The 25,028-nt window shown below is 57.9% G+C and overlaps 8 protein-coding genes across 8 annotated transcripts; 4 read left to right on the top strand and 4 right to left on the bottom strand.

Moving 5' to 3' along the window:
• Nucleotides 1-3,139: 3,139 nt before the first annotated feature.
• On the top strand, nucleotides 3,140-5,917 carry EX895_005601 (uncharacterized protein; the record flags this gene model as incomplete). Its single annotated transcript, XM_029886193.1, has 1 exon — nucleotides 3,140-5,917. The coding sequence occupies one exon, from the start codon at nucleotides 3,140-3,142 to the stop codon at nucleotides 5,915-5,917; it is 2,778 nt and encodes a 925-aa protein (XP_029737424.1).
• Nucleotides 5,918-6,470: 553 nt separating this feature from the next.
• EX895_005600 (uncharacterized protein) lies at nucleotides 6,471-7,796 on the top strand (the record flags this gene model as incomplete). The annotated part of the gene is made up of 2 exons (XM_029886192.1): nucleotides 6,471-7,664; nucleotides 7,740-7,796. 2 exons carry the CDS (start codon nucleotides 6,471-6,473, stop codon nucleotides 7,794-7,796), a joined length of 1,251 nt encoding a protein of 416 aa, XP_029737423.1.
• Nucleotides 7,797-8,059: 263 nt separating this feature from the next.
• On the bottom strand, nucleotides 8,060-9,487 carry EX895_005599 (uncharacterized protein; the record flags this gene model as incomplete). The annotated part of the gene is made up of 1 exon (XM_029886191.1): nucleotides 8,060-9,487. The coding sequence occupies one exon, from the start codon at nucleotides 9,485-9,487 to the stop codon at nucleotides 8,060-8,062; it is 1,428 nt and encodes a 475-aa protein (XP_029737422.1).
• Nucleotides 9,488-10,009: 522 nt separating this feature from the next.
• EX895_005598 (uncharacterized protein) lies at nucleotides 10,010-10,888 on the top strand (the record flags this gene model as incomplete). The annotated part of the gene is made up of 3 exons (XM_029886190.1): nucleotides 10,010-10,012; nucleotides 10,289-10,454; nucleotides 10,542-10,888. The coding sequence occupies 3 exons, from the start codon at nucleotides 10,010-10,012 to the stop codon at nucleotides 10,886-10,888; spliced, it is 516 nt and encodes a 171-aa protein (XP_029737421.1).
• Nucleotides 10,889-11,157: 269 nt separating this feature from the next.
• EX895_005597 (uncharacterized protein) lies at nucleotides 11,158-13,458 on the bottom strand (the record flags this gene model as incomplete). The annotated part of the gene is made up of 1 exon (XM_029886189.1): nucleotides 11,158-13,458. One exon carries the CDS (start codon nucleotides 13,456-13,458, stop codon nucleotides 11,158-11,160), a length of 2,301 nt encoding a protein of 766 aa, XP_029737420.1.
• Nucleotides 13,459-14,507: 1,049 nt separating this feature from the next.
• EX895_005596 (uncharacterized protein) lies at nucleotides 14,508-18,200 on the top strand (the record flags this gene model as incomplete). The annotated part of the gene is made up of 1 exon (XM_029886188.1): nucleotides 14,508-18,200. The coding sequence occupies one exon, from the start codon at nucleotides 14,508-14,510 to the stop codon at nucleotides 18,198-18,200; it is 3,693 nt and encodes a 1,230-aa protein (XP_029737419.1).
• Nucleotides 17,997-20,787, bottom strand: EX895_005595 (uncharacterized protein; the record flags this gene model as incomplete). The annotated part of the gene is made up of 2 exons (XM_029886187.1): nucleotides 17,997-18,188; nucleotides 18,442-20,787. The coding sequence occupies 2 exons, from the start codon at nucleotides 20,785-20,787 to the stop codon at nucleotides 17,997-17,999; spliced, it is 2,538 nt and encodes an 845-aa protein (XP_029737418.1).
• Nucleotides 20,788-21,161: 374 nt separating this feature from the next.
• Nucleotides 21,162-23,686, bottom strand: EX895_005594 (uncharacterized protein; the record flags this gene model as incomplete). The annotated part of the gene is made up of 2 exons (XM_029886186.1): nucleotides 21,162-23,414; nucleotides 23,636-23,686. The coding sequence occupies 2 exons, from the start codon at nucleotides 23,684-23,686 to the stop codon at nucleotides 21,162-21,164; spliced, it is 2,304 nt and encodes a 767-aa protein (XP_029737417.1).
• Nucleotides 23,687-25,028: the final 1,342 nt, after the last annotated feature.

Genomic DNA, 25,028 nt, shown 5'->3' with positions numbered 1-25,028 from the left:
GCGACTATAGGCCGCGGCCGTCGCCACCACGATGAAGGAGGATAAAGCGACCTCCTCCGCCTTGAGTCAAAGACGCCTTTGGCAACCGGCCCGCGCTTCTGCACTCGGTCACCCTTTCCACATGTGTGGCCGCGGCTACGGCTACTTGCAACATAGCCTCTGTCAAAGGGGCCGATTGAGCTGGGGCCGAGCTGGCACGTTTGCTCTCTGTCTGCTTGGGTCGGTGCAGACTCGAAGGTTCTGAGCCGCCTATTCCCGGCTAAGTTTGCCCGTATCAGGGGTCAATGGGCTGTTCTGTTCATCAATGCTGACGAGGTTGCTCAGAAGGGGTGTATCGAACGCAAACAGGCTGTGGATCACGACGGTGAGAAGCAAACCTAGAAGCAAACACGCAGCGACGTCCAAGGAGCTCAGCCTCGCAGAGCGTCAGGAGCGATCGTACACTCTATTGCTTCAGTCTCTGCGGCTAGTGAGGGGAGCGAGTTCCGAGCTGAGCTTCGTCGCTTCTTGTGCTCAATCAAACGCAGGCCAGTGACTCAGCAGACGCTCGTCCTTTGTCAATAAATACACGGAATCGGTCCTATAGCTGCTTCCATGCCTGGACAGAGAGGGAGACCTGACGGGGCTTCCGACGAAGTCAATGCCCAGGTCCGTTTGATGTCGCTCCGACACACCTGACACTGGTACCAAGCTGGCTTGAACAAGAAGAACGTGAAATTGGCCGGCCGACGTGTTTCTCACGCCGTTGCTGTGTTTCTTTCCTGCTACGCAAGCGAGGAGCATCTGGGCGATCTTCAGGAAGAAATGTGCGCTCCTGCTACGCTCCAAATCATTCAAGGCACGGAAGTGGGACCTCTATATGGAGACGTCAAGTGCCAAGATGCATCGGATGTTTGGGCCTCTATGATTGGAAGTGCGGAGACTTCCGAGTTGGCTCTCCCTCTGCCGTTGCTGCAGAGATGAGACAGCTTGCATGCCCGATTCGCATGCGAAAGCCGAAGTGCCTGGGACAAAGCTCCAGAGGCTGTTCCAGATTGAACCAACTTCACCACTCCTCAGCGAGCGTGAGTCTTTCCAGTTGATCGCAAAGGGTACGTCTGATCTTTGCAGAAAAGGAGGTCGACTACACACCTTCTACTACTTTTCGCAGGGCAGCATCTTCAGCGGGTCTTCCGGCCACGCGAGAGGCGAAATTTTCCGGCGACCCCCCTTCACTCTTTTCGCTTTTCTGCAAGTATTTGGTCCTTAATGAGACTAAGGGAAGAGTCGAGGACCGAATGCCACACGTTTCCAGTGCGAAGCTGAGTTAGCATGCATAAGCTCAGCGTTTTTCGACCACAACTTTGCTATGTTTGTTCATGAAGGATGTGGAGCTCGACGTCGGATTCGCGAGTAACGGATGGTCAATCTCGACGAAAGCAGCTCTGCCACAGCAGTCATGACGCCGGAATCCTCAGCTTTCCTTCTTCACTTGACAAAAGTGGCTGACGTGCATCAGCGCTCCTGACTCGACCAGCCCGGCATCCATTGGCGCAATCCAAGCTTTTTTGGGGGATTCTGATTCTACTTAATATGCGGGCTGAGCTGCGAGCGAGTGCAATTCACTGTTGGGCGTCGATTATATTGTATTGAATTTGAATAATTTATTCTGCAACAGGCATTTCCGGGGTTGAATTGGTTTGAAGGAAAATGCGGGGGAGACGGAACCAATTAGCCGACTCACACTCGAGGCGAGAAGTGAGGGGCAAACCGAGTGAAACAAAGCGACCAAGCTTAGAGCTGAGTTGACTTGGAATGCTTCGTTGAACTCGGCACACAGAGACGAGGAGGCACCACATAATCGAGCTGTAAGCGTCAACGACCAATTTCGTACCCCCACAACTTGCTCGAAATTCGATCGAACCCGCTTTGTCCTGGAGGGCTGGTGGGGTTTGCTGCGACCCTCTCTCCCCCGCATTTTTTGATCGCTTCTCTCTCTGTGTGCCTTGCGTCGTCGCGTTTTGGGGACTGATGCTTCGCAGAAGCAACGACGTCGATTCGCCACTCGCGCGACGGCACTCGTAACTGCGCTCCGTGTCGCTCAGTCATTCGCTCGCCCATTCGTGTGTGTTTGGTCGGTATGCGGCGCTTCATTTTGACTCGTCGACACCGATTTTGAAGGGGAACGAACGCCTCTCGGAAGTCAACCGCCGCCTCTTCTGCTGCCTCTCTATGCAGTGCACTGCCCTTTTTTATATTTGTGGGGGACGGCACACGGCTGACGTGTTGGCTCGAGGCTCTGCCCCTCCGCCGCTTTTTCTGCCTCTCTTCCTGCGTGTGCGTGTGCTTGTTCGTGTGTCTCGAACCCTTGTTGCTTCAGCAGATACGATTCTAGAGTTCGGCGAGCCCTCCGTGTAGGCGCGCCACTCGTGTCACTCGTCCCCTCGAGTAACCCACCAACGCCCCCTCCTGAATCTGTTTGTGTACGCAACGCGCTTCATTCCTTTAGGTCACACCACATCCATCCGCACACACGCACATACACGAGTCGATCATAGGGAGCTGCACTCCAATCGTCCCGTGTGATTTTTCTTTGACGCCATCCCACCATCTCGTGGATCTGCCGTTGATCGTCACCTCGACCATCCTTCACACCGATCCGTTATTTGCCCGGGTGTCCGGCTCGTCTTTGAACGCGCACTACCGGTTGCAGCTCATTTCCATCAAGCCTCTTCGACTACGCTCGCCTCTCTCGTTGTTCATTAAATCCATCGCTCAAGTCCGGCTCGAGCCCCACAAATAACCAAGCACCAGCCTCGTGCGTCGCTCGACTGTCGTCGCCACCTGGCACAACACTTTGACCCTCCTGAACTGGTGCATCCAGCCGACCGCCGAACAAACGTGGCTGAAACCCTGTTTGCTTCGCCTCATTTCGGTGTTAGCACCACTGGATTAACCAAATCTAAGCCCGGCTCTGCATTTGCGTTCACAACGTGCAAAAGGGCTTCTCGAACGCTGGCGAAAGGGAAAAAAGTCTTGAGCACACCCACCAGCGCCCTTTGCCAAGCACACGCACACTTAGCGACCTCGCCTCCACCGTTTTCCCAGCTCCACTCCGTCGGCCCAGAGTCGGTGTAACCGGCAACACTCTTCTTCGCCCATGCCTGCATCCGTCGAGGTGGCAGCGCCGCAAAGCATCGACATCATGATGCCCAAGAAGCGTCAGCAAGGCTTCGAACCCGGTGCGATTGGGGGCATCTCTGCTCCCGGTGTCGGCCCGACTGCCACCCCCCCTTCCGTGACCGGATCGCAATCCGCGCACAACATTCACTCATCCGGTGCAAGTTTTGGCGCTAACAGCTTTTTTGGTCCCTTTGGCTCCAATGGCCTTCCTAGTAGCTTCATTGACACAGACATCCTTCTTAATGACGACCTGTGGAATCAGTTCTCGCCCGCTACCACACACAATTCTTCCGCCGGGACGGACACCACCGGGCAACAACAACCGACGGCGCTCGACATCAACGCGAAAACCGACAGTCCCAACGACCAAGCTTATGGCGAGTCGTACGTCAACATCCCTCACTCGAGCTCATTCGACATGTTTGGGCTCCAGTCTCGCACGTTTGGGAGCGCGCGACCCACGCACGATGCTTTGAGCCGTCTTAGCAAGGACGCCTCCTCCATGGACGATGCAGACTCCCCCGACGGATCCACTGGCGAGACGACCTCGACCATCGCTACCAGCGTCATCTCGCCTAGCTCTGTAGGCACTACCGTTGGCAGCCTTCCGAAGGGCACGGGCGCTAATCGTCACCATCGCTCGACAAGCAATGCGTCGTCGACTAATCGATCTAAAACGGCCCGCAGCTTGAGTCGAAGTCGCACCCGCGCCGCTGCATCGGAACGACGTACCGCAGACCGCTCTCCCTCTCTCGAAAGGGGAGGCGTTGGAAAGGCGCCGTCCTCACGAGCTCGAGTCAGCCGAAGAGCAACGGTAGGACCCGCGGCACTCGCTGGCAACCTACAGTCCAATGCAAATCCTCCAGCTCCCACACGGTCATCCTCGTCTACCGCTGCGAGCAACGGAACCATGGGGCTGTCCTCCAGCTTTCAAGCGCAGACCCATCGCTGGAGTTTGTATGGGACTCAAGATGCTTCCAATGGCAGCAGTTCGCAGCTCAACTTCAATCGACCACCATCTTGGAATGCGCAGGGACAGTCGGGCACCACTTCGGCTTCTTCGTCGTTGCCCACGCCGCTTAATTTCCATACAAGTATGGCACACTTGAACTTGCAGACCCCGCCCGTGCACCATCTCCCGAACCGGCTTCACGAAGACGCCAGCTCCAGTCAGAGCTTCAACCCATTCCTGTTTCCGCCGTACACGCAGCCAAATAGCCGGTCCGATCCCACGGGCCTGGACAACTTGGCACATCAGCCGTCCGATCTTCAAGCACAAGGTAGTATTCACGTATCTGAGAGATCCAGCGAAACACCCGAGATCAGGGAATTGAAGGCGACGACCGCTACCAAGGCGCGACGACCCAGCAAGACGGCCTCACAAGCTTCGCGGGATAGCCTTGCCAAGGAAATCAAAGAAGAAGCTGCCAAACATGACCTCAAGAAAGTCAGCTCCGAGGAGCCGCAACAGGGCGAGGATGACGACGAAGATGATGGCATTGATGATGAGGACGAGCATCTCTCTGGTCCTACTGGCGGCAAGAGCGAGGCAGAGGCCAAGAGACTGGCGGAGAAGCGCCGCAAACGTCGCGAATCGCACAACGCCGTCGAGCGTCGCAGGAGAGACAATATCAACGAGAAGATCACCGAGTTGGCCACGTTGCTGCCGGAGGCAATGCTCCTCGACGCCATTGCTACTTCCACTCAGGGCGGGAACAGCGGAACGTTTGCACCTGCTTTGGCTGCCAAGGCTGCGCTGGCGGCGGCCGCTGCGGCTGCAGCCAAAGGCGACACCGTGCCAGACAGCTCTGAGGGCCAGCCCAACTTGCCCAAATCGTCAACAGAGGCATACGCCGCGGCACTGGCTCCTGTGCACGCCAATAGCGCAGCTCTGGCAGCAGCACAAGCCAAGCCAAACAAGGGTATCATCTTGCGCAAGAGTGTTGAGTACATAAGGCATCTGCAGCAGTTCCTCGATATGCAGATGGGTCGCATCGGTTTCCTCGAGGCAGAGCTTGCCCGGTCGCACCAAGCACTCGCTGCATCAGGTATGCAGGCGCCCCCCACTACGGATCCGCAGCAGGGCCTCGGCATGATGCATGCATTTTTCAGTCAGAGTGGCGCCGGCACCGGCACCGGCGACGAGGGATTGTTTGGTGATCACACCCAACCGCAACAACAACAACAACAACAACAACAACAGCAGCAGCAGCAGCACCAGCATCATGCACATGGTCAGCCGTTTCTGCAACAGCCTTTGCAAGACTTCAGCGCCATGAATCTGCTCAGCCTGGGCATGCCAATGGATCAAACAAGTCAAGCGCAGCCGATGCAGCAGAGCAACCTTGGAAGCAACCTTGGCATGTCGCATTCGGGCTCTGGTGCGCACGATTCTATCAACAGCGCGCCAGCCCTCGCTGCATGGCTGGAAGGCTTCGATCAGCGCACGGGGCTTCCCCGCCGTTCGTCAGTCGATCCGATCGAGGAGGAAGAGCACGAGAGCGGTCAGGAGGATAAGGAGCTGAGCCGTCGTGGGCAGAATCAGAGCTCACGTCACGCGCATGATGCACATGACGAGCACTGGCGAGGGCGCCCACGTCACAAGATCGGCCGCAGCCGAGCTCAGGTGCAGGAAGGAAGCTGGCCGGAGCTGCAGTCTTCCGAAGCTCAGTCTCCGATGCAGCTCGTCTCGGGAGAGGATGGTGCGCGTCCAGCGTCGTTTGCTGATATCGGCGAAATGAAGCTCGATATGTGATTCGAGTTGGCTGACAGTAAAGGTTCTTCGAAATCAGAATCAGAATCAGAGTCCCAGTCAGAAGCTAATCAAGGTTCCACACCAGAATCGTGTAATAGTACCAAAGCGTAGTGTCTTGTTTCGTCTTTGTCTCAATCGAGTTCCGAAGTGAAAGGCAAGCTTTTCATTCTCTCGGTCATGCTTGTACTTGTTGCGTGTGCTTAAGAAGCTTCTCAAAAATCAGCCTTTCTTTCATTGCAGAGTACGTGAGGCTGATGCACATGTTGCTCGTACTTGTGAGCTTGGAAGCGAGTTTCTTTTGGGCCCGATTTCTCCACAATCGGAAGCCCAAGTTTTCTTTCTCGAGTCGCACGAGCCAAACAGGTCGCACTTCGACCTTCTCGTTCCACCACCATCATCACCTTGTGCGTCAGACGATACGACGAAAGAAGTTCAGCCTCTGTATCATCGACAAGAATTGTGAACCAACACGCACGACGATCCTCCAAAATCCTTACTCCCTTCTGGTGAAAGAGAATCCACCAACGACATAGGCAAAGCATCTACTCCAAGGATGACATCCATACCCGAGGCCCGATCCTCGTTCAACCTCAAAGTGCTGCGTCGGCACGATGCGTCGATCGTCGAGATTGTCGAAACGGCCTCCTTCGTCGTGCTCTACAATTACAACAGTGGCGAATGGACCAAAACCGGCGTCGAAGGACCCCTGTTCCTCTTCCGACGTCGATTGCCTCCTTACAACGGCTTCTTCCTCATGAACCGCAACGGCGTGGAGAACTTCAGTGCGGACGTGACGCCGGATGACGACCTCGAGATTACGCCTGAATTCATCATCTACCGGCCCGAGAAGAACGGCGACAACGAGGTGTACGGTATTTGGGTGTTTGAGCCCAACCAGAGGATGGCGATCGGCGATAAGCTGCTGAAACTGCAGCAGATGGCGGAAGCGCCGAGCGAGGAGCAGGTGATGGCGGCGGATCGGGCATCGAGCTCGACAGTGCCTGCTGTGAGCGGGGATGGCGGGAAGCAGGCGGCTGCGCCAGCGGCAGCGGGCTCACAGAAGAATGCTGCGAAGGTGGAGCCGGAGGGGAAAGCGGCGAAGCAAAGGGCGAACGGGAAGGCAAAGAAAGGCGCGAAACAGGCAGCTACAGCACCAGCAGCGGCCCCTACAGCAGGAGAGAAGAGCATCGATGATGAAGCAGCAGTGCCAAGTGCAGCTGCAGACAACGTGGGCAGTACCCAAATCAACCTCGACGACCTGTTCGGCAGCAGTGCGCCGGCACCAGAGAATACGATGCCCGAATCAACAGTCGAAGCCTCGGTTCCAGCACAAGAGAGCATCTCCGAAGAGCAGGCTACATCGAACGGAAGCTCGCTGCTGGATTCGCTCTTCCAAAAAGCAGTGTCGCTCGACACCACCGCTTTAACCACCTCCGAGACGCACAAGTCCACCGCTACTGGTGCCGAGTCAGCAGACAGCAAGCACTCGAAGGGGCTTCTAGCGCTCCTGGGTGGCAACACGTCGTCGTCGTCACCAGCATCTCTAGCTGAGGCCGCCGACTTTGCTCCTGCTCACCCACAGGCTCCGACAGAATCAACAAGTTCAGCGGCGGAAGAACAAGTAGGCGGCGCACCCAAGATGTCCGACTTGATCGAAGAGGGGATTCGCGATCGAATTGGGCTGGGCGATGACAACAAGCCTCTGTCGAGACGTGAGTTCGTCACAGAGCTGTTGAGCATGGTTCACGTAAGTACGACGCTACCTTGTGTCAGAAAGTGGAAAATTGTTCGCTGACCTCTTTGTGTTTGGTGTGGCAAACAGACGAATCCGGAGTTTGTGACCGAGTTGTACGAGTCGTATCTTTCGCGTGTTTCTTAGGTGTTGCAGCTGCGATCCGGTGTTGAGTTCGAGCCGGATGTGGACAGCCGGACGCCCACACGATGCATTTGCAATCTCGGCAGCATTTCCTCATAACTTATCACACACACATCAATGCGAGAACCTTGCCTCGCGAAGCATGACCGTTGTATGGCCGCTTGCCGACACAGGGCAGCTTAGATTAACACACCGTCCAATGCATGAGGGTACAAATACAATCTGCCGAAGCAGCCATCTACCTTTACGGAAGCGTTGCGGATCAGCTACATTCGTCGAGTAGTCCGCGTTGACCGTGTGAGTGACGCATACGTCTTTGAGGGGGCGCCCACTTTGCGTGACGAGGACTGCGACGAGTCCGGTTTGATGGATTGACTAGCAGATGCTAGTTCTCCGTTCTGAGAAGTTGCATCTTGTGCTTCTGCGGCTGCGTCTGCCTTCGCTTCTGCTTCTGCTTCTTCTGCTTCGACTTCTGCTTGCGGTTCTTCTTGTGGCTCTGGTTCTGGTGAGCGGAGGGGGAGCTGCTCTGCTGCCTCGAAAGGTGATGCACTTGGTAAGATCGCCAACGAGGGTGAATCTCCTGCATCTGCTGGCGGCGTGTCGTGTCGGTTTTGTTGTTGCTGCGCCTCCTGTTCCAGTGGTAATGGGGGTGCAGCACTATTTTCGGCGTCCGGTTTATTCTGCATCAACTCGTCGACTAGCGCACTGTACCGACGAATCTCTTCTTCAGCCTTGATCAACCTATCGCTGAGTTCGATGGTTAGTGCCCGAGTCCTCTCCATCTTGTTGATGAGGGCCTGTGTGTCCTCCCCAGTCGTCGCACTTTCTCTTGCACCGCCATTCATTTGTATCGACGCACGATCGGCCTTATTCCTGCGCCCATTCTCCTGTTCCTCGATCTGCCTCGTATAGTTCGACCCGAGCTGGTACGTATACACCGCATCTACCTCGAGCGAGTAGCAGTCACGCAGATCGTCCAAGTCTCGCGGCGTTGTGCGGTAATTACGCCCAACGGTGGAGTTGCAACCCACGCAGCGCAGGCGAGCGAAGGTGGAGCCGATGTCTTTGCCCGGCTCGGTGGATGTTTCATACGAGCTGTCTTGTACGACAATCTCGCTAACGTCGGAGAGGATGACGTAGCCAAGGTCGGGGTCGGTGGCGACGAATGCGAGCGAGTCGGCGAGCAAGCGAAAGCACGCACGACACTGGAAGGTGAGCGGGTTGGGCGGCGAGATGTCGGATGCTGCGTCGTCGTGGTGGCCATTGGCGTAGTGCACTTTGTGTTCGGCGGTAGCGGTAGCGGAAGCGGCGGAGGCACCTCGACCGCGACCTCTGCCTCGACCTCTTCCCCTGCCGCGCCCCCGGCCACGCGCTCCTACTGTTGTGGATGAACTCTTGGGTGGTGCCATTTCCTCGTCGTCTTCGACCCCGGAGCTAAGATACGCTGCTGTGCCGTTCGCGCCGTTGGTCGCCGCCGCTGCTGTTGCCGCTGCGGATGTGGTGGGAGCGGTAGCCGCAGGATATGTCGAGAACGAGGGCCCGGACACTGGTAGCGAACCGAGAGGTCGGGTCATGGAGGTTCCAGGTACGTTGTCGTAATACGTACCACCGGCGCCAGTGCCGGCAGAGGTAGGCAGCGCTGGCGGGTTGTCAAACTCGTCTGTTTGACGCGGTCGTTTTGCTATCGGCGCCATGATTGCGGGTATGGTATCTTGCTCGGTAGCATGTGGGAGCAGAGGCGGAATTGGGCTGCGGAGAAACGTTAGGAAGCTGTGGAGCATGCGGACGACAGACGCGTTTTGCTGCCTCTGCTAAGTTAGTTACAGCTACAGTTGGAGCTCAACTTCTTTGAGCGCGTCGAAAGTGTTGGTCTGCTGTATCTAGATCGACCGATAGACTGGTGCAGAATCACCGATCTGGTACGACAAAAGAAATTGGATGCGCCGGCCGATGGAAGGAAGCCGTGGAAGGAATCGCTGAGAACCCTTTAGAGTGTGGATTCGACTCGCTTTTTTGACTCGGCAAGGACGGCCAAAGCCGGCGCACGGACAGTCAACAGAGCATTTTTCGGCAAACCAACGGCGTCTCCTGCTCCTGCCACACCCTTCTATATTCCGGCTTCTCGATAACAGCTACAGCAGAGCCTTTCCTCAAACCATCATCCGCACCACCACCCACCATATTATCCACACACACACACACACAAACTCGCAAACATGGTAAGCAACCACATGATGGTCTCCTCCACGCTTCCAGCTTTGCGAGCCGCTCTGCGCCGCCCCGGTCTCGCTCGCCCATTCTCGTCTTCGTTGCTGCCTGCGACTAGGGGACTCACCATCTCCTCTTCCTCTTCCACCACCTCCTCTGTCATGTCGCCTTTACTTTCTCGTCCCATTTCACGATCTCTTTCCGCCCTTGGAATGACTTACTCGGCTGGGTCGTCGATGCTTGCTATGCGCCCTTCTCGATCGTTTGCTACGTCTTCGGTCAAAAAGGCTATCTCCAAAGGCGAACAGATCCCCAACACCACCTTCATGTACGTCCCCTGGGCTCCCGAGCTCGCTGACGGTACTGCCTGCGGTGCTCCCACCAAGGTGCAGACTCACGACGAGTTCAAGGGCAAGAAGGTCGTCATCGTCGCCGTCCCCGGTGCCTACACTCGTAAGTTCTCCTGCACCTCCCGTCACCTTTATCTTGCTCCAACAATCGATACTGATCCTGTTTCCGACCATTATTCATCTCGCACAGCCACTTGCCACGTCAACCACATCCCCCCCTACATCAAGCAGGTTGAGGCCTTCAAGTCGAAGGGAGTCGACCAGATCATCGTGCTCGCCCAGAACGACCCCTTCGTCATGTCGGCCTGGGGTGTCCAGAACAAGGCCGAGGACAAGGTCATCTTCGCCACCGACCTCAACCTCGAGTTTTCCAAGGCCATCGGCTCCACCGCCGACCTCAGCGCCATGGGCTTCGGCGAGCGCACTGGCCGCTACGCCCTCATTGTCGATGACCTCAAGGTTGTCGATTTTAGCCCTGAGCCTAGCCCGGGCGCTGTCGAGGTATCCGGTGCCGACCACGTCCTGGCTAAGCTCTAAGTGCCCTTATGCCCATAGAGTCTTTGGTCTGATAATCACCCATTAGGTGTCTCTTAATGTCAACCCAAATTTACTATCCCTCGCTGAATGTGAGACGATGCTCCTTCATCCCCACTCACGAACCCGTCCGCACATCGTTCACACATCACCCAAACACGCACAAAATGAGACAGATTTATAGCATTGAGCTAACTTATCATCTACCTTTGCAAATCACCCTTACCCTCTTCCACCTACCGACCCTCCTCCACCATCCTTGTCTCCTCTCTTTAGCGCGGAGAACACCTCGGGGGCCCGGCGGGCTTCGAACTCTCCAGCATCGCCTTGATCGTCTGACTACCCGCAAATACAACGCAAATAACACCGAAGAATAACATGGCATAGTTCAGGGCCTTGGTCGCGGTCCTTGTTGCGTTGGCCTTCAGATGCAGCAGCGGCGGGTAGATGAAGCAAAGCGGGACGCAGGCCACGCTGCCGATCAGCGAGACAAACTTGTCCAGGTCGTTGGCACCCGCCCATGCAGCTAGGCACGATACCGCCACAACGAGGAAGCGGAACAGATTCTTCTCGGTCTTGACCTTCCAGTTGTACTTGCCGCTCTTGGTGAAGATTCCCTTTTCGAGCACCGCCAGAGCGGGGAACAGCTGCAGCGGCGTCGAAAGCAGGATAGCGATGCTGTAGAGGAACTGCATGGCTTGCACGAAGCGCGACGTCTGCGGCAGATTCGTGATCACCACCGTCTGGATTTCCGATCCGAACGCCATGTACGACAGCGCACCGGCCGACGCAAACAGCACCATCACGCCCGCCATGACCCCCGTCAAAGCGCGCGGGAACTTCTCTGGCTCCTTCATCGACTCGGTAATCGGAATCACCAACCCAATGCCTTCGAAGGTAAACACGGCAGTACCGATGAACAGAGGGAAGTCCTTGCTGTTGAACATGACCACGTCCGCCATACCCTCTGTCGCAACTTTGCCGATCTCGTACCAAAACAGGTACACGATGCCGAACAAAATGAAAACATCGGCAATCAGGGCCGTCGTCGACAGCTTGGCGATCCTTCGGATGAGCGAGAGCGGCAAGAACACAGCCATCTGACCCAGAATGAGCGCCCAGACGGGCACAAGCGTCTTGCACTGCGTCACGGCTAGCACAAACGCCTGCATGTTCTGCGCAACAAACACCGTGTAGGCCGCCACAAAGCCGAGCTGCGAGAGCACGATCGAAGCGAGAATGGCAAGACGCATACGGGGGCCGTAGAGGATGCCGCCCATGTCACCGAACGATCCAGGACAGCGGAGGTTGGTCTTGACGAGTAGCAGGAACGAGACGAGCGAGATGATGGCGACCGAGCAGAGCGTCACGGTGGAAAAGAGCAGGCCGCCGTTGTAGAAGGCTTTGCCGAGGAAGAGAACACCAGTCCCGACAAACGACTTGAGCAGCATCATGACCGCGTCAAGCACCGTAGCCTCGCCACGGCGACGCTCCTTACTCGCTTTGCGCATGCGGGCTTGGGTGTCGTTGCGCTGCAGACCTCTGCGTCGACGGAGTAGACCTGCGTTCTCGGTGTCCCCGTTACCAGCCGCTCGACTGGTGCCCGGGATGGCACGCGCATCGTCATCGTCGTCGTCATAGTCTGACTCGTCATCGTCGCCGTCGTCATCATCGTCTTCCTCCTCGAGGAATTCTCCGGCAAAATGGCCGTACAAGCTGAGGAAGTCGATAAAGCTGCGAAGTGCTCTTGGAGGAGCACGTCCCTGCTGTTCGGCCTGCGTGTTGACAAAGAAGCGTCGGAATCCGCCTGGCTCCTTGATGCCCTGCAAATCGAGCTCGGGATCGATGGTGGCCGTACGAGGAATGTGGAGACTCTCGCTTCGAGTGCGTCTTGCGGAAACCCTGCGGTTCTTGTGCGCCCAGCGGTAGACGTCGTCGGTGATGGCACCACCTTGCATCTGGTGCGGACCAATGTAGCTTTCGTCTACCTCTTCAAATTGGATGGCGGAGGGAGAATCGCCGCCGGTATCAGCACCTGCAGCGGCAGCAGGGTTGGGAGTGGACGAGCCGTGAGCATCTTCGCTCGTAAAGCTCTCGTCGGTGTGCTCGGAAGATGGAATCGAGGTGGCCGAGATCGAGTCGCGATTTGCGTCTGGGCGAACGAGATGTCTCTCGATGATGCGTGCTTTGCGCTCGTCCGAAAAGGGCAAAGAATCGAGGTTGTCGAGGTTGCTGGGTGTCGAGAGGCCCGAGTCGGCGTTGGGAGGAGCCAGCGATGCGCTGTCACGCGAAGGCGGCTCGATTGAAACGGTCCTCTGGAAGGAGCTGGCGAAATTGGACGGGTCATGACGCTGCTGTTGCGAAGACGAGTAGAGGTTGAGCGGTTCTGCTGAGGGAGAGCCGACGCGGGGAGGGATGTTGGGCAGCGAGGGCGAAGCGTGCCCCACGCCATCGCCAAAAGCTCGCGATGGCGACCTGATGGGCATCGAGGATGCATCGTCGGCGGCTGGGACGCGCGGCGAGGGGATCGCCCTGGCCTTTCCATTGTCGTTGGGGTTGTTCGGCGTCGACATGGTTGAGAGCCTTCGGTCGCGTGACTGTCCTCGGCTCCAGAGGAAGGAGGAGTATGTTGGCTGAGGAGGCGTGCGGTTGCAGTAATAGTCACAGCAACAGAGCAGTAACAACAGCTAGACAATGTCGAGCTCCAGGCAGTGAACAGGCGGCTTCTTTCGAGTCGGAGAGCCCGAAGGATGTGGTGGAGAGCAAAGTGACGTTAGAGAAAATGTATGCGGCTGAGACTGTGTCGTGTTGGTTTGCAGTTCAAAATAAGCCGAGTGGGCATGGAGCTTGAACCACACCCTTTTAGGCACACGCGGATCTCATTCTCAGGGAGCGCTTTCCGCCCGCTCGTCCACCACCGACACATCCGAAAAGCTCAAAACCTCAGCAGCCCAACACGAGACTGGATTTGAAATGCAGGTGTGCCGCTCGTCGCAGGAGGCAACGTGCTGTCTCGCTCATTCACTCTCTCGTCTCGAAACTTTCTCACGCTGCCGCTATTTTGTCGGTGCTTAGCCTTCCGACGCCCCCTCGGCCCACTTCCCGTTTGTGCAGCACACAGAGCGACATTTGACTCCGAAGCTGGTGGACTTGCCATTGAGGGATTGGATTGCTGTCATCACCTGTTGGGATCCAACTCGGTTTTCGTTCAACGACGTGGAGAGCAAGAGAACTCAACTGTGCGGGTGTTCGAGTGGGCACACAGAGCATGACCTCACTCTGCACCTCCGAGGTGGAGTGGATGTCTTCATGTTGGAGGTTGGTTCTCGTGACCAGAAGGAGGCAAGATTTTAAATGGTGTCACTGTTTCCTCTAGCCGGCGTAACAAATACCTTTTTTCTCGGCCTGGGCTTCAATCTTTCAACCACTTCGCCGATGCAGCTGAGATCCACGATTGACCTTCGCCCGGACCCTTGAAGTTGGTCAACTTTCTTTCTCTTCTCATCATCACGAGCTACAACAGCTCTCCTACGGCCAACGCCATCCATTTACGGCCCGTCATGATGTCGTGATTTCGAACAGCTCCTATCCGATCCGATCAGAGCCCACATCAGCATCCACTATGTCCGAAGACGAAGCACAGCAGCTTATACACAAGCTGCTCTTGCAGGCCCTTGCTCGCCGCCTCCCTCAATCCAATTGGCTCTCTTTACTCCATCAGTTGGTGCGACGCATCGACGCCGCGCACCAGGGGATTCCCGAAGATGGGGATGCTCCATCTCTCGCAGGCTCTGACGCTGCTGGCTGCCTCGTTCGATACATCCTCTCACAGCCTTTCATCGATCCATTGCTCATCGAGTACCTCCAAGCGCTCATCTACGGTTCCGCAAACCGTTCTGGCGTCACACCCGACCAAGGGCCCGTCACAGATGTCATCACTGTCACCGTTCACCTCCTTGCCAATGTCCAACCGCGAGCATCCAACGTCCCAGCCATCGAGACCGTTTCGTCTGTTATCGGTCAAGGGTTGCTCATGACCTTTCAGGCGCCCGTCCCGTTCCGCGTCTCTAGTCCAGCCTTCCTCATCTTGCTCCAGCACCTCTTTTCGTCATCAGCGTCAAACCAAAAGGATGGTACGCAAGCAGGTGAGACTGGGTACCGGACCAAAGATAGTACGAGTGCGCCTGCAGCTATGGCCTTCGTCGTCGCCAATCTGCGGCTCCTTTCTCTCGCAGCCGATCCCGCCATATCCTCTCCGCAAAACTTGCTCGCTCCACGCGTCGCAATCACCGTCCTAATCAACATTGGTCAAGCGTTGCTCGCACACGCAATCCAGAAGCTCTCCGCCGCTCAGATGGCAAATGATCACAGGCTCAAGCCTGATGCTCCTCTCTTGACCCAAACGAGGTCCATGGCAAAGACGTGCGTCTCCGAGATCGAAGCAGTGCTGCAGTCCATGAACCCAGCGTGGAAGGACGAGATCGCGCTCTTGCGCTCCCTAACCAGCCAAATCGGGGTCATCGAGCACATCAGCCAAACACTTGCAGAAGCGACCACGTCCAAGCTGTCGATGCGCACGCACAAGAGAAAGGCAGAAACGTTGCAGGATGCACAGCAGAGAGCCACATGGGACCATTTCCTCGATGTCACGACTGTTACTGCAGCGGAGAAGCCGGCCGTCGAGCCAGAAATGGCCTTCCTCGTGCACTTGCTTGTCGACCATCACACTGCATGGGACACCAAACTGGACGCCGTCAAAACGCTGTTCCTTGCTAGGCGGAATGCAGCGCCGCCATCGCTGACGCTCGAAAAATCACTCACGGCTTTCTACTTTGAATTGCTCGTCGCCGCCATCGAAGCATGTGCTACAGTCGTCGAGTCGCCTCCGGCGTTCAAAGGTGCTCAGGTCTATGTCGCCATCTGGAGACACGCGCTATGCGGGATGATCCCCGAACTCGTCCTTCAGCTCGAACAGTGGCTCGATGATCGCCAGGATCTACCCCTGCGGGGACAGAGATTGGAGGCGCCGCACGTCCGGCTCGAAGGTGCACTCCGTGCTGCGTTGCTTGTCATGGCGAGTCGACTCGACACGTGCGAAAGCGCCACGGGTCCATCGCAAGCCCAATCCAATGCTGCCGCGGTTGTCGGCGGTGAAGAGGCTGGAGCGGTCCACGCGAGCGTGATGACCGATGTGTTGGGTCTCGACTCGCCGCCTTTGCAGCCGATCAAAGCCTGGCTGTTACGCGCATGCATTGAGCACTCACTGGCTCGGCCTGAAGCCATCGCGGACGAGTTCCCCGATGGACATAAGCTCGCGTCGGAAGTGCAGAGCCTCACGCAATCCCTGCGGATGGATGCACAACTCGAAGGGCTTGCGCTAAACACTCTTTTCGAGACACGCATCTCGACAGACGATCCAATCGAGCTTCTCCTTCGCGTAGCGTCAGATCCGGGGACGCACTACATCTTTGCGCGCCAGCTCGTGCTACAGATGCAAGGATGGTTGGAGCAGCACGATCTCGAGAGCATCGCGAGGTGGTGTAAGGCGTTGAGTGAAGATGCAACTCAGGGTGGCGCGGTGTTGGATACGGTGATGATGTACATCGATCCAGTGCAGTTGCTGGACCCGCTGGCGAGTGTTTTGGATCATCAGGATGTTGGGCAGACGAGCGACGAGCCATCGACATTGTCGAATATCTTGTTGTTTGTACAGCTGCTGTGCTATCGGTATTCGATCTTGCCGTCGCGCATCTCGCGGTACACTGTGCCGAATCGCGAATTGGACCTCGGCGGGGCGTCTACTCAGCACGACTCGGACCGGTCGAGTCCGCCGTTGCTGGCAACGCACCTGGCATCGTCTTCGGTATGCTACCCGCTCTCTGCGCTGTCCGAGGAAGAACGCGGGCTAGTCGCAGGCTGGATCCACGCGCTCTTTGGCAACGAGGGCATCTCGGACGACCTCATCCAAGCCTCTCCTCCTACCACGCTCCTCCGCCTGTCCCCGCTCCTCTTTTCCCAAAGCGTCGCTGCCTGCCAGTACGGCATGATCGACCTTGAAACACTTCGTGGCGGGCTGAGCTACTTCCTCCAAGACTTGCTGTCGTTCGCACTGCCCGGCGCACTCGTGTGGCTGCTCGCCGAGATCGTGCGCATCCCAGCGCAGCCTGTGCTGGACTTCTTGTCCCAGTCCGGCCTGCAGGCGTCCGTGGTCGATGTGCCCTCGAGCGACGGTACGCTGGCGAATGGGCTGCCGAGGAACGCTAGCTCGAGGACCGTGCATTTAGAGGTGTTGGCGCTGTTGGTGGATACAGATGCGTGTCCCGCGAGTGTGAGAGAGTTGATTGCGGGGGCGTTTGGGAGGTTTGTGGCTGCGGTGGAGTCGGAAAGCACTGGAAATGGGGCGGCTGCACTGGGTGCTGGGTGCGAGACGTTTAACCTGGCGGCGTTGAAGGCGAGGATGGAGGGGGCGGGGGTTACAGCGAATCTCCTGAGCAGTGGTGGCGCTTCCTGGCTGCGAACGCTCCCGGGTCAGCGAGCGTCAAAAGGGGAGTCCAAGCTTGTTCAGATGCTGCTGTCGCCCCAAGCGCGCGGGGGTGGCTTCGACCGGGTCATCCGCGCGCTGGGCAAGGGGGAGTGCGTGCAGAGCATCGCAGATCAGAAGACGCTCGCTGCATGGCTTTGTCTAGTTGCACCGGCATGTGGTGGCAGCAGCGCCGAGGTGGCGCCTGTGCTGCGATTCGTACAGCGGCTGGAGTTGGGTGCGATGGAGGAAGTCGAGGCGGCGGCTCGGGTGGTGGGGTTGGTGCTGGGGCTTGTGCGAGCGGCTGAGGTACAGCGCGCCGGGGACACCGGGAATGACGCGGCAGCTGAGTTGCTGGCGCTTGTTGACAGTCGGGGTGACGGTGATGCGGGGGAGAAAGCCGCTGCACCAGCAACAACGGAAGGCGCAGACTTGTTCGACGACGAGCCGTCCACGCCTCCTTTGCCCTCCTCCCTAGCTCCCGCCGCGCCCTCTCACGCCCGTACCACGACCACCACCACCAACACAGCAGACAAACCAACGCCGATCTCAGCAGCACACCTTGTCGCAAGTCGACGATTCAACCCTACGTCACGACAGGTCTGCGATCTGATCGCGTTGAAGCTCGTCAGGCTGAGGAGTCGGCGCAAGGCTCCTACCAGCAGGGTCAAGTGGGAAGTGCTCATGGATGCGATTGCCGATCACTTGGAAGGGGTGGATGGCGATGGAGGAGGAGGCGGGAATAAGGAAGGTGGCGGTGGGGGATGGGGTGGCTGGCTGCCACTGTTGCAGTGATGCCTTCGTCGAGGGATGTGGTCGAGGTCGATGATGTTTGGCTGTGTACGGCTTGCGACTCGTCCCCGTTTTGTCCTCAAGCAATGCTCTCACTCAATGCAATCTCACCATCCTCAAACACCTCTAAATCACCCGGCCCGCACTCCCACCGCTACCCATGTGTGTGTGTGTCTGTCTCGGAGAAAATGACATTCGAGTGGTGACGCAGCTACAAAACCCCGTTTCCAGACACTCAACCGACCTGATGAATGCGCATAGGTAGCGCCAACTCGTCCCAGTCCGCGACGACGACGTGGTGCAAAGCGCCTCTGAACGTATACACGACGCTGAGATGCTTCCTCTCGCCCATGACGGGATCGTGGAAGCCGAGCAGGTTGGCCTTGGAGCGGCCGGCGGGGACGATGAGCTGGCCCTTGGTGGTGAGGGCTTGGAGCGGGATCATGACGTCCCACACCGGCGACTCGGTCTGCGCTGCCTCCGCGGTTGTGGCTGGAGGTTGGTGGGCGATGCTGGACCAGACGCTTTTCGCCTCCGCATCCAAGTCAGCCGAAGACGGACGGGAGGAGAGGAGCGCAGAGAGGGGCAGCTCGTCTTTCCTCCCGTACCACGCGGCGAGGATCACGAGCCCGGAACGCTCAACCTCGACGCGCGCCTTCTTGACCGCCTGGTCCCGTAGCACCTCGCGCGCCTCCACCGCCGCGGCCCTCCTCTCGGCGATCAGCTCGTGGTTGGCGCGGCGCAGCTCGCCGAGCCGATCGCGCAGCCGCGCGTGCTTTCGCGGCTCGAGGTATCCCCAGTGCAGCGCGGTGTATGCTGCTGCAGGCAGCACGGTGAACGCGACGACGAGATCCGATCTGAATTCGGGCGAGAGCAGGATGGGCAGTAGGATCTTCTGCCCCAGCCGGTTGAGTTTGATCCGCAATGTCACGCCGCCGACGGGCAGGGCGCAGTTGAGACCCAGCGAGACACGCGTGTTCTCGGTCAGCCGTCGTTCGGCAGAGGCAAAGGCGCTCACTCCGGAGCCCGTCCCCAGATTGAACCCCGTGCGCACTTTGACTCCACTAAGCACCTTGAGCGCATAGTCGAACGACACGTTCTGGTCCACCGCGGAAACACTGGTTTGGACAGTCCACCCTTTACCCTCGTCCACCTGCTTGGTCAGTCCCACCGACACCGCCGCCGGCTCGCGCCTCACCATGCCGCCTGCACCGCCGCCCACATCCCTCCCCCACCCCGCAATGCTGTACGTCCCACTCCGCACACTCGTGAACCCCGTCAGTGTCGACTTGGTCGACAGCCTCTGCCCGTACGTCACGTTGAGTGTTGGTGGCAGCAGCGGTGTCTGCAGCGTCGACTGCCACGTGAAAAACGAATTGGCATCCAGCGTGTACTGCCCCTTGGTGGTGATGATCTGCGGCCGGAGGAACGAGAGCGTGATCTCGCTGAACAGGCGGGGAGACCAGTGCGTCTTGACCGTGCCCACGAGGTTGCCGCCGCCGAGCCCGTTACGGCTGACCATCTGGCCCGAGAACGTCGCGGAGGTCTGATTGGTAACTTGGGTTTCAAAGCCGTGCTTGCCGATAAGCTGCGTGCAGTTGATACTGGCGATTCTGTCGGCGAGGCTGATGGAGGTGCGTGCGAAGGAAGGGGTCGGGGCGACCATGCCTCCTGGCACTGCTGTGGGCGTGTCTTTCGCTGCCGCCACCGCAGCTGCTGGTGACGGCTTCTGCTGTGCCCCGAATGGCGGCTGCTGCTGCAAAGGCCGCCTCGCAATCCGACTCGGATGAGCAAACAACGCCGACGCATCAACATGCGCTGTAAAATCACCCTTGCTCTTCACCAACGCCTCCGCATCCGCAGCCTGCTTCCGCCTTCTCTCCCGCTCGAACTCTGCCTGCATCTCAGCCGGGTTCCTCCCGCGCACCGCCACGGACCAGGTCGATTTCAACCCCTCCTCCCCAAAGTAATCGTAGATGGTCCTCTTTTCCGCGTCGGACAGAATCTCGTAAGCACGCTGCACCTCGCGGAAGCGCGACTCGGCGGCAGACTTGCGAGACGCATCGTTGTGCTTGTCTGGATGCAGCACTACAGCGAGCGAGCGGTAGGCGTCTTTGATCGCGTCCGGACTGGCATCCGTGGGGACGTTGAGGATGGCGTAGAGGTACTCTTTGTCTGTCGCGCGGCTTGCCGGATCGGCTGATGGATCACTGGATGAAGGAGGATCGTGAGAGTCGCGGAACGGTCGACCGCCAAAGAGAGGTTCCTCGTCACCTCCCTCACGTGGGAAGGTGCCTTGCGTGCCCGCTGATGGGGACTGGTCGTAGATGTCTGACGCTGTGCTGTTCTGGCCGTACGACGCTGGAGTTTCTCGGTTCCGCATGTTGGTGCCTGAAGAAGCGGACGTGCGACTGCTCGAAGACGTATTTGCCGATGAAGATGACGAAGAGGACGCGCTGCTCGAACTGGACCTGGACCCGCCTGACGACGGACGCGAACCACTCGAGCCACCCCGCCCAGCTCGGTACGGGGCATACGGATCGTCGTCGTCGTCAATCTCTTCGACTGTCGCTCTTGCTGGAGGCGGCATCGTAGCTGAGCCCCGTTATTTCGTAGGAAGGTGTGTCACGATGAACGACGGGATTGATACTTGGTTGATGAGAAGGAAGCTTTCGTTCAGCCCACTTGTGAAAGAGCTGCCGCGAACGACGTGGAGGACGAAGTACAGAATTAATTTGCCGGACCGCGACAGAGGGCCCAAAAAAAAAAGGGCGTCCGTGCGATCTGATTCGCAATTAGCTCAGTCTCTCACCTCGAATGGCTTCCAGAACCTTTCACACCATCGAGACCTGCGAACGAGATCACAATGTTCGTTCAACGACAGGGAGCATAGCCTTCTGGGGACAGACTGCCAAAAAAAATTCATCCATGTTCTAATGGGACAATGAAAGCTACCTACAAAACCTAATCGCGCAACGGCTTGGCACCACCAACCACACGCCCCCTGACAAACACGGTTCCGATGTTCCTATCGTCACCGGTGAACATCCACTTCTCAAATACATCCGGCAGCGTATCGTCCTCCTCGACAAAGCAGCCCGGGTTACCCGTGTAACCGGAAGGCCCCCAGTGACTCGTAGTCTGCACCAGCAGCGCATCAAACTCCTTGCCTACCTCGAGCGAACCAATTCTGCTTGCCATGGCGCAAACCTCGGCACCACCCAGTGTAGCCAGGTAGAAGAGCGTGGCGATGCTGAGCGGGCCCTTAGTGAAGTCGACGGTAGCCTTAAGCGAGGTGAGCGACGACGCGGGGTCCTGGACGGACTGCGAGACCTCGGCGGTGTCGAGGTTGGACGTGGCGATCGAGTGTGGCTTCCTCGGCTGGTATTGGCCGGCGACGGGGGGGCCTGGGTATCGTCCATCAACCACTGCAGCGCCGGCAAGCGGTTGCTGTGCCGTGACGGCGGCCTGCTGGCTCGTCGGCGGTGCTGTAGCCGTAAGCGCTTTCTCTTCCTCTTGGGCCTTGGACTCGGCCTGAGCACGTTGGAACGCCAGCACCTTGGCGACGACACTGGCTTCCCTGATGGCGGAGAGCATGCCGAGCCCAAATCCTCCTGAGACATCGGTACCCAAACCGACCTTGATGCCCATGTTGAGCATCTCTCCGACACGAGACGCTCCCGAACGCAGGTTCAGGTTGCTGGTAGGGCAGTGAGAAACACCACACTTGCGCTTCTTGATGATGGCAAGCTCATCGGCATCGAGATGCACTGCGTGCGCCAAGATGGTGCGAGGACCCAACAGTGAATAATGGTCGTAGACCGAAGTGTAGTTCTTGGCGAAGGGGAAGAGCTGCTTGGTGAAAGTGATTTCGCCCTCGTTCTCGCTGAGATGCGTTTGAACGCGCAGGGTGGGGTCGCGCGAGAGCAGCGCCGAGATGCCGGTGAGCATGGCATCAGTACACGAGATGGCGAAGCGAGGCGTCAAGATGGGCTGGACAAGCGCATTGTTGAGTTCGCGCTCGCGTTGTCTGGACGGCGTCGAGGCGCCACTTTCGCGCGCAGAGCGTACGCTGCCGCTGCTGGCTTGCCTCACGACGGGGAAGCTGGTTCTGGAGGTCGTGGAGAGAGACTTGACGGCTGGAGCCACCTTGGTGGAAGAGGGACTGCCACCAGCCTCGGACGGCGGCTTGCTTGTCGTGGGCGACATGAGCTCGTCCATGGTGGCGCTGAGTCGAGCGATGCTGGCATCCATCTCGGGCGAAGTGCTGTTCAGGTCAGCGGGGCTCATGGAGGGAGAAGAGACATCGGGAGGTTGTCCGTACGGCCTGAGGCTCCTAGTGAAACGCACAAACTCCTTGGTGTCCTCGATGGACTGGGATGCGTTCTTCTCAATGTAGTCGATGGGAGAATTGCGGTCCATCTGGCACTTGCCGACGAAGGCACGCTGACCGCGCTCGTTGCAGATCTCAGCGAGAATCTTGGACGCTTCGAGATGCAAGGTGGCATAGTAGCACGCGGTGGTAGTGCCCGAGTCGATAAGACGCTGCACGACGGATTCGTACGTCTTGCGAGCGTATCTTGCATCTTCGAATCGCCTCTCGCGAGGGAAGGTGACGTGCTGGAGCCAGTCGAGCAGCTCGTATTGCTGACCGAGGCCGATGTTAGGCACCTGGCAGGCGTGGGTGTGGGTGTCGATGAAGCCGGAGCAGAGGAAGCTGCCGGGAGGGAGGCGTGTGAGCTTGTACTGGCCGTGTCGCCAGCCGTGCTTGTTGAGAACGTGCTTGATGAGCTGCTGCTCTCGTTGGGATGCCTGATCGAGATGACCGGGAGCGTTTGTGGTGGGGTGACGCGTGGGCACGGCCGGGGGCGGCATCTCGAGGGATGTAAGTTCGGGAGCATCGGGCAGCGTCGAGCCCGGGATGGGCACGGGGGTGGAGGAGCGATCGTCGGCGGCGCCCTCGGTGCCAGGAGTGCTGGTGGAAGTAGAGGAGGATGACCCTGCTGAGGGGATAGCATTTGGGACTTGACGCTCAAGCACATCGAGGTCTTCGAGGAAGCGAATGACACCGCCCGAGCCCACACCGAGGATGCCTCGTTCGATGATGCTGAGATCGGTTGCTGACCTCGAGCTGATGATGGCACCGATAAACAATCGCTTCGGCAACAGATGCGGCGCAGGCATGGCGGGTCGGAAGTTCTCCGATGCCGACGTGGGCTGGTGAGGGTCAAGGTGACAATGGGGAAAGTGGCAGCGGCAGCAGCAACATTGATGGGTGGACGTCGCAGCGCGTGGGAATTAATAGACAAACAGTGAGAGGTTCCGGTCAGCAACACGAACGAGATGGAACGAGGGGTTGACTAGGCTAGGGCTCGTCGGCGTAAATAGCTGATGGCAGCGAGCAGCATGCTCTACGCAGCTCTCTGGGGGTTACTCACATGTCCATTGCCGCCAAAGGAAGGACGCAGGTTGGGGCGTGCGACCGTCATGATGGCTTGATCCGTTGCACCGAGAAAGGAGAATCTGCCGCTACAGCTGCTGTCGCTCTAAGCAAATCGATCGGTGCTTCCGATGGGTCGCTGACGGAAGAAGAGAAAGCGATTGCAAGGTGCTGGTGAGGAGAGGAAGAGGCGCTCGTTGCTCTGCTCCTTAAAGGTAGATTCGCTATCTGTCGGGTGCTCCGTGCAGAAAAGAGTCACGAATTTGACTTTGATCTTGGATTTGGTGTCGCGAGAACGTGGCTTGGCAGTTATTGATTGCTGAGCGATTTTTTCTTCGAGTCAAAAAAAAGCTCGGAAATTCTGTTGTTCCGAGGCTTCGGGCTGGGGGACGGGACGGCAGGGAAGGCAGAAAGCAAGATAAGCTTGGTGCTGATGTTGCGAGATAGGGCGCGATTGTCGGTGATACCACTGGTTGGTGGTCGTCTCGTCTATTGATCAAAGCTGGTGTCGCTCTTGGTGTCTGGGAGGAGACGATGGAGCAAAGCTGCTTGTACTTGACTCTGCTTTGTGTGCAAGAGAAAGTGAAGCGAAGAGGCAAAGGGTGAACGGTCTCTAGAGCGGGCGAGGGATGAAGGAGCTGCTTGCTGTTTGGTCGAGATTATATCTGTCCCAGTGCTCTGCGACAAGGCATCTCTTTTGATCTGTCAAGCTGTGGGGTTCTCCGAAAGCGATTCGAGTCGTCTTTCAGGAGGCTGAGCAAAGCAGAACAAGCCAATCAGCGACCTCGTCAGCAGACCAGACAGCGATAACCAAGTCTCGGTCCTCGACAAACGCACCAAGTGGGGTTGGTGCGGGGACCATCGCATCTGCAGAGCGCAGAAATCTGATCCTTTTTTTTCTCTTTCGCGGCGATCTCCGAACTTGAACTCGAAGTGCTTGCATCGCACAGACGCTAGAAGATCGAACACCTCGCTCGACCAAAGGCGCTCCTTTCGTCTCTTTGCCGATGGCCGTCCGCCTCGTTAGGCTCTTGTCGCTCTGAACGAACGGCAACACACAAATATTTCTGCCGAACGAACAGATCTATGTTGGCTGTTTCCGCAGCGAATATGACACCCTCTTGTTGCGCATCCCCTTTCGGCCGCGTCTCGGTTTCTCACGGCCTGCCTCAAAGCCTTTCCATTTCGGCTGTGTTTTCAGTTCGGATGTCGTCTCCTTGCGAGCTGCCAGCTGGCTTAAACAAGAGGAATCCAGACGACACGAGCTTCGTTCAGCGTGAGCTTGTTGCTGGCTTCAGATGAGTCGGGGAGTTGCACGGCTCACCTCCCCTGCTTCATCTCACGACACTTTGGTTACCGTGGTAGAACCCGCGGGTTTCGGGCCGCTGTTG

The sequence above is a fragment of the Sporisorium graminicola genome, chromosome SGRAM_7 (assembly GCF_005498985.1).
Source record: "Sporisorium graminicola strain CBS 10092 chromosome SGRAM_7, whole genome shotgun sequence".
NCBI lineage: Eukaryota > Fungi > Basidiomycota > Ustilaginomycetes > Ustilaginales > Ustilaginaceae > Sporisorium > Sporisorium graminicola.
The sequence above is the reverse complement of the archived record's forward strand: the minus strand, read 5'-3'. Positions and strand labels throughout refer to the sequence as shown.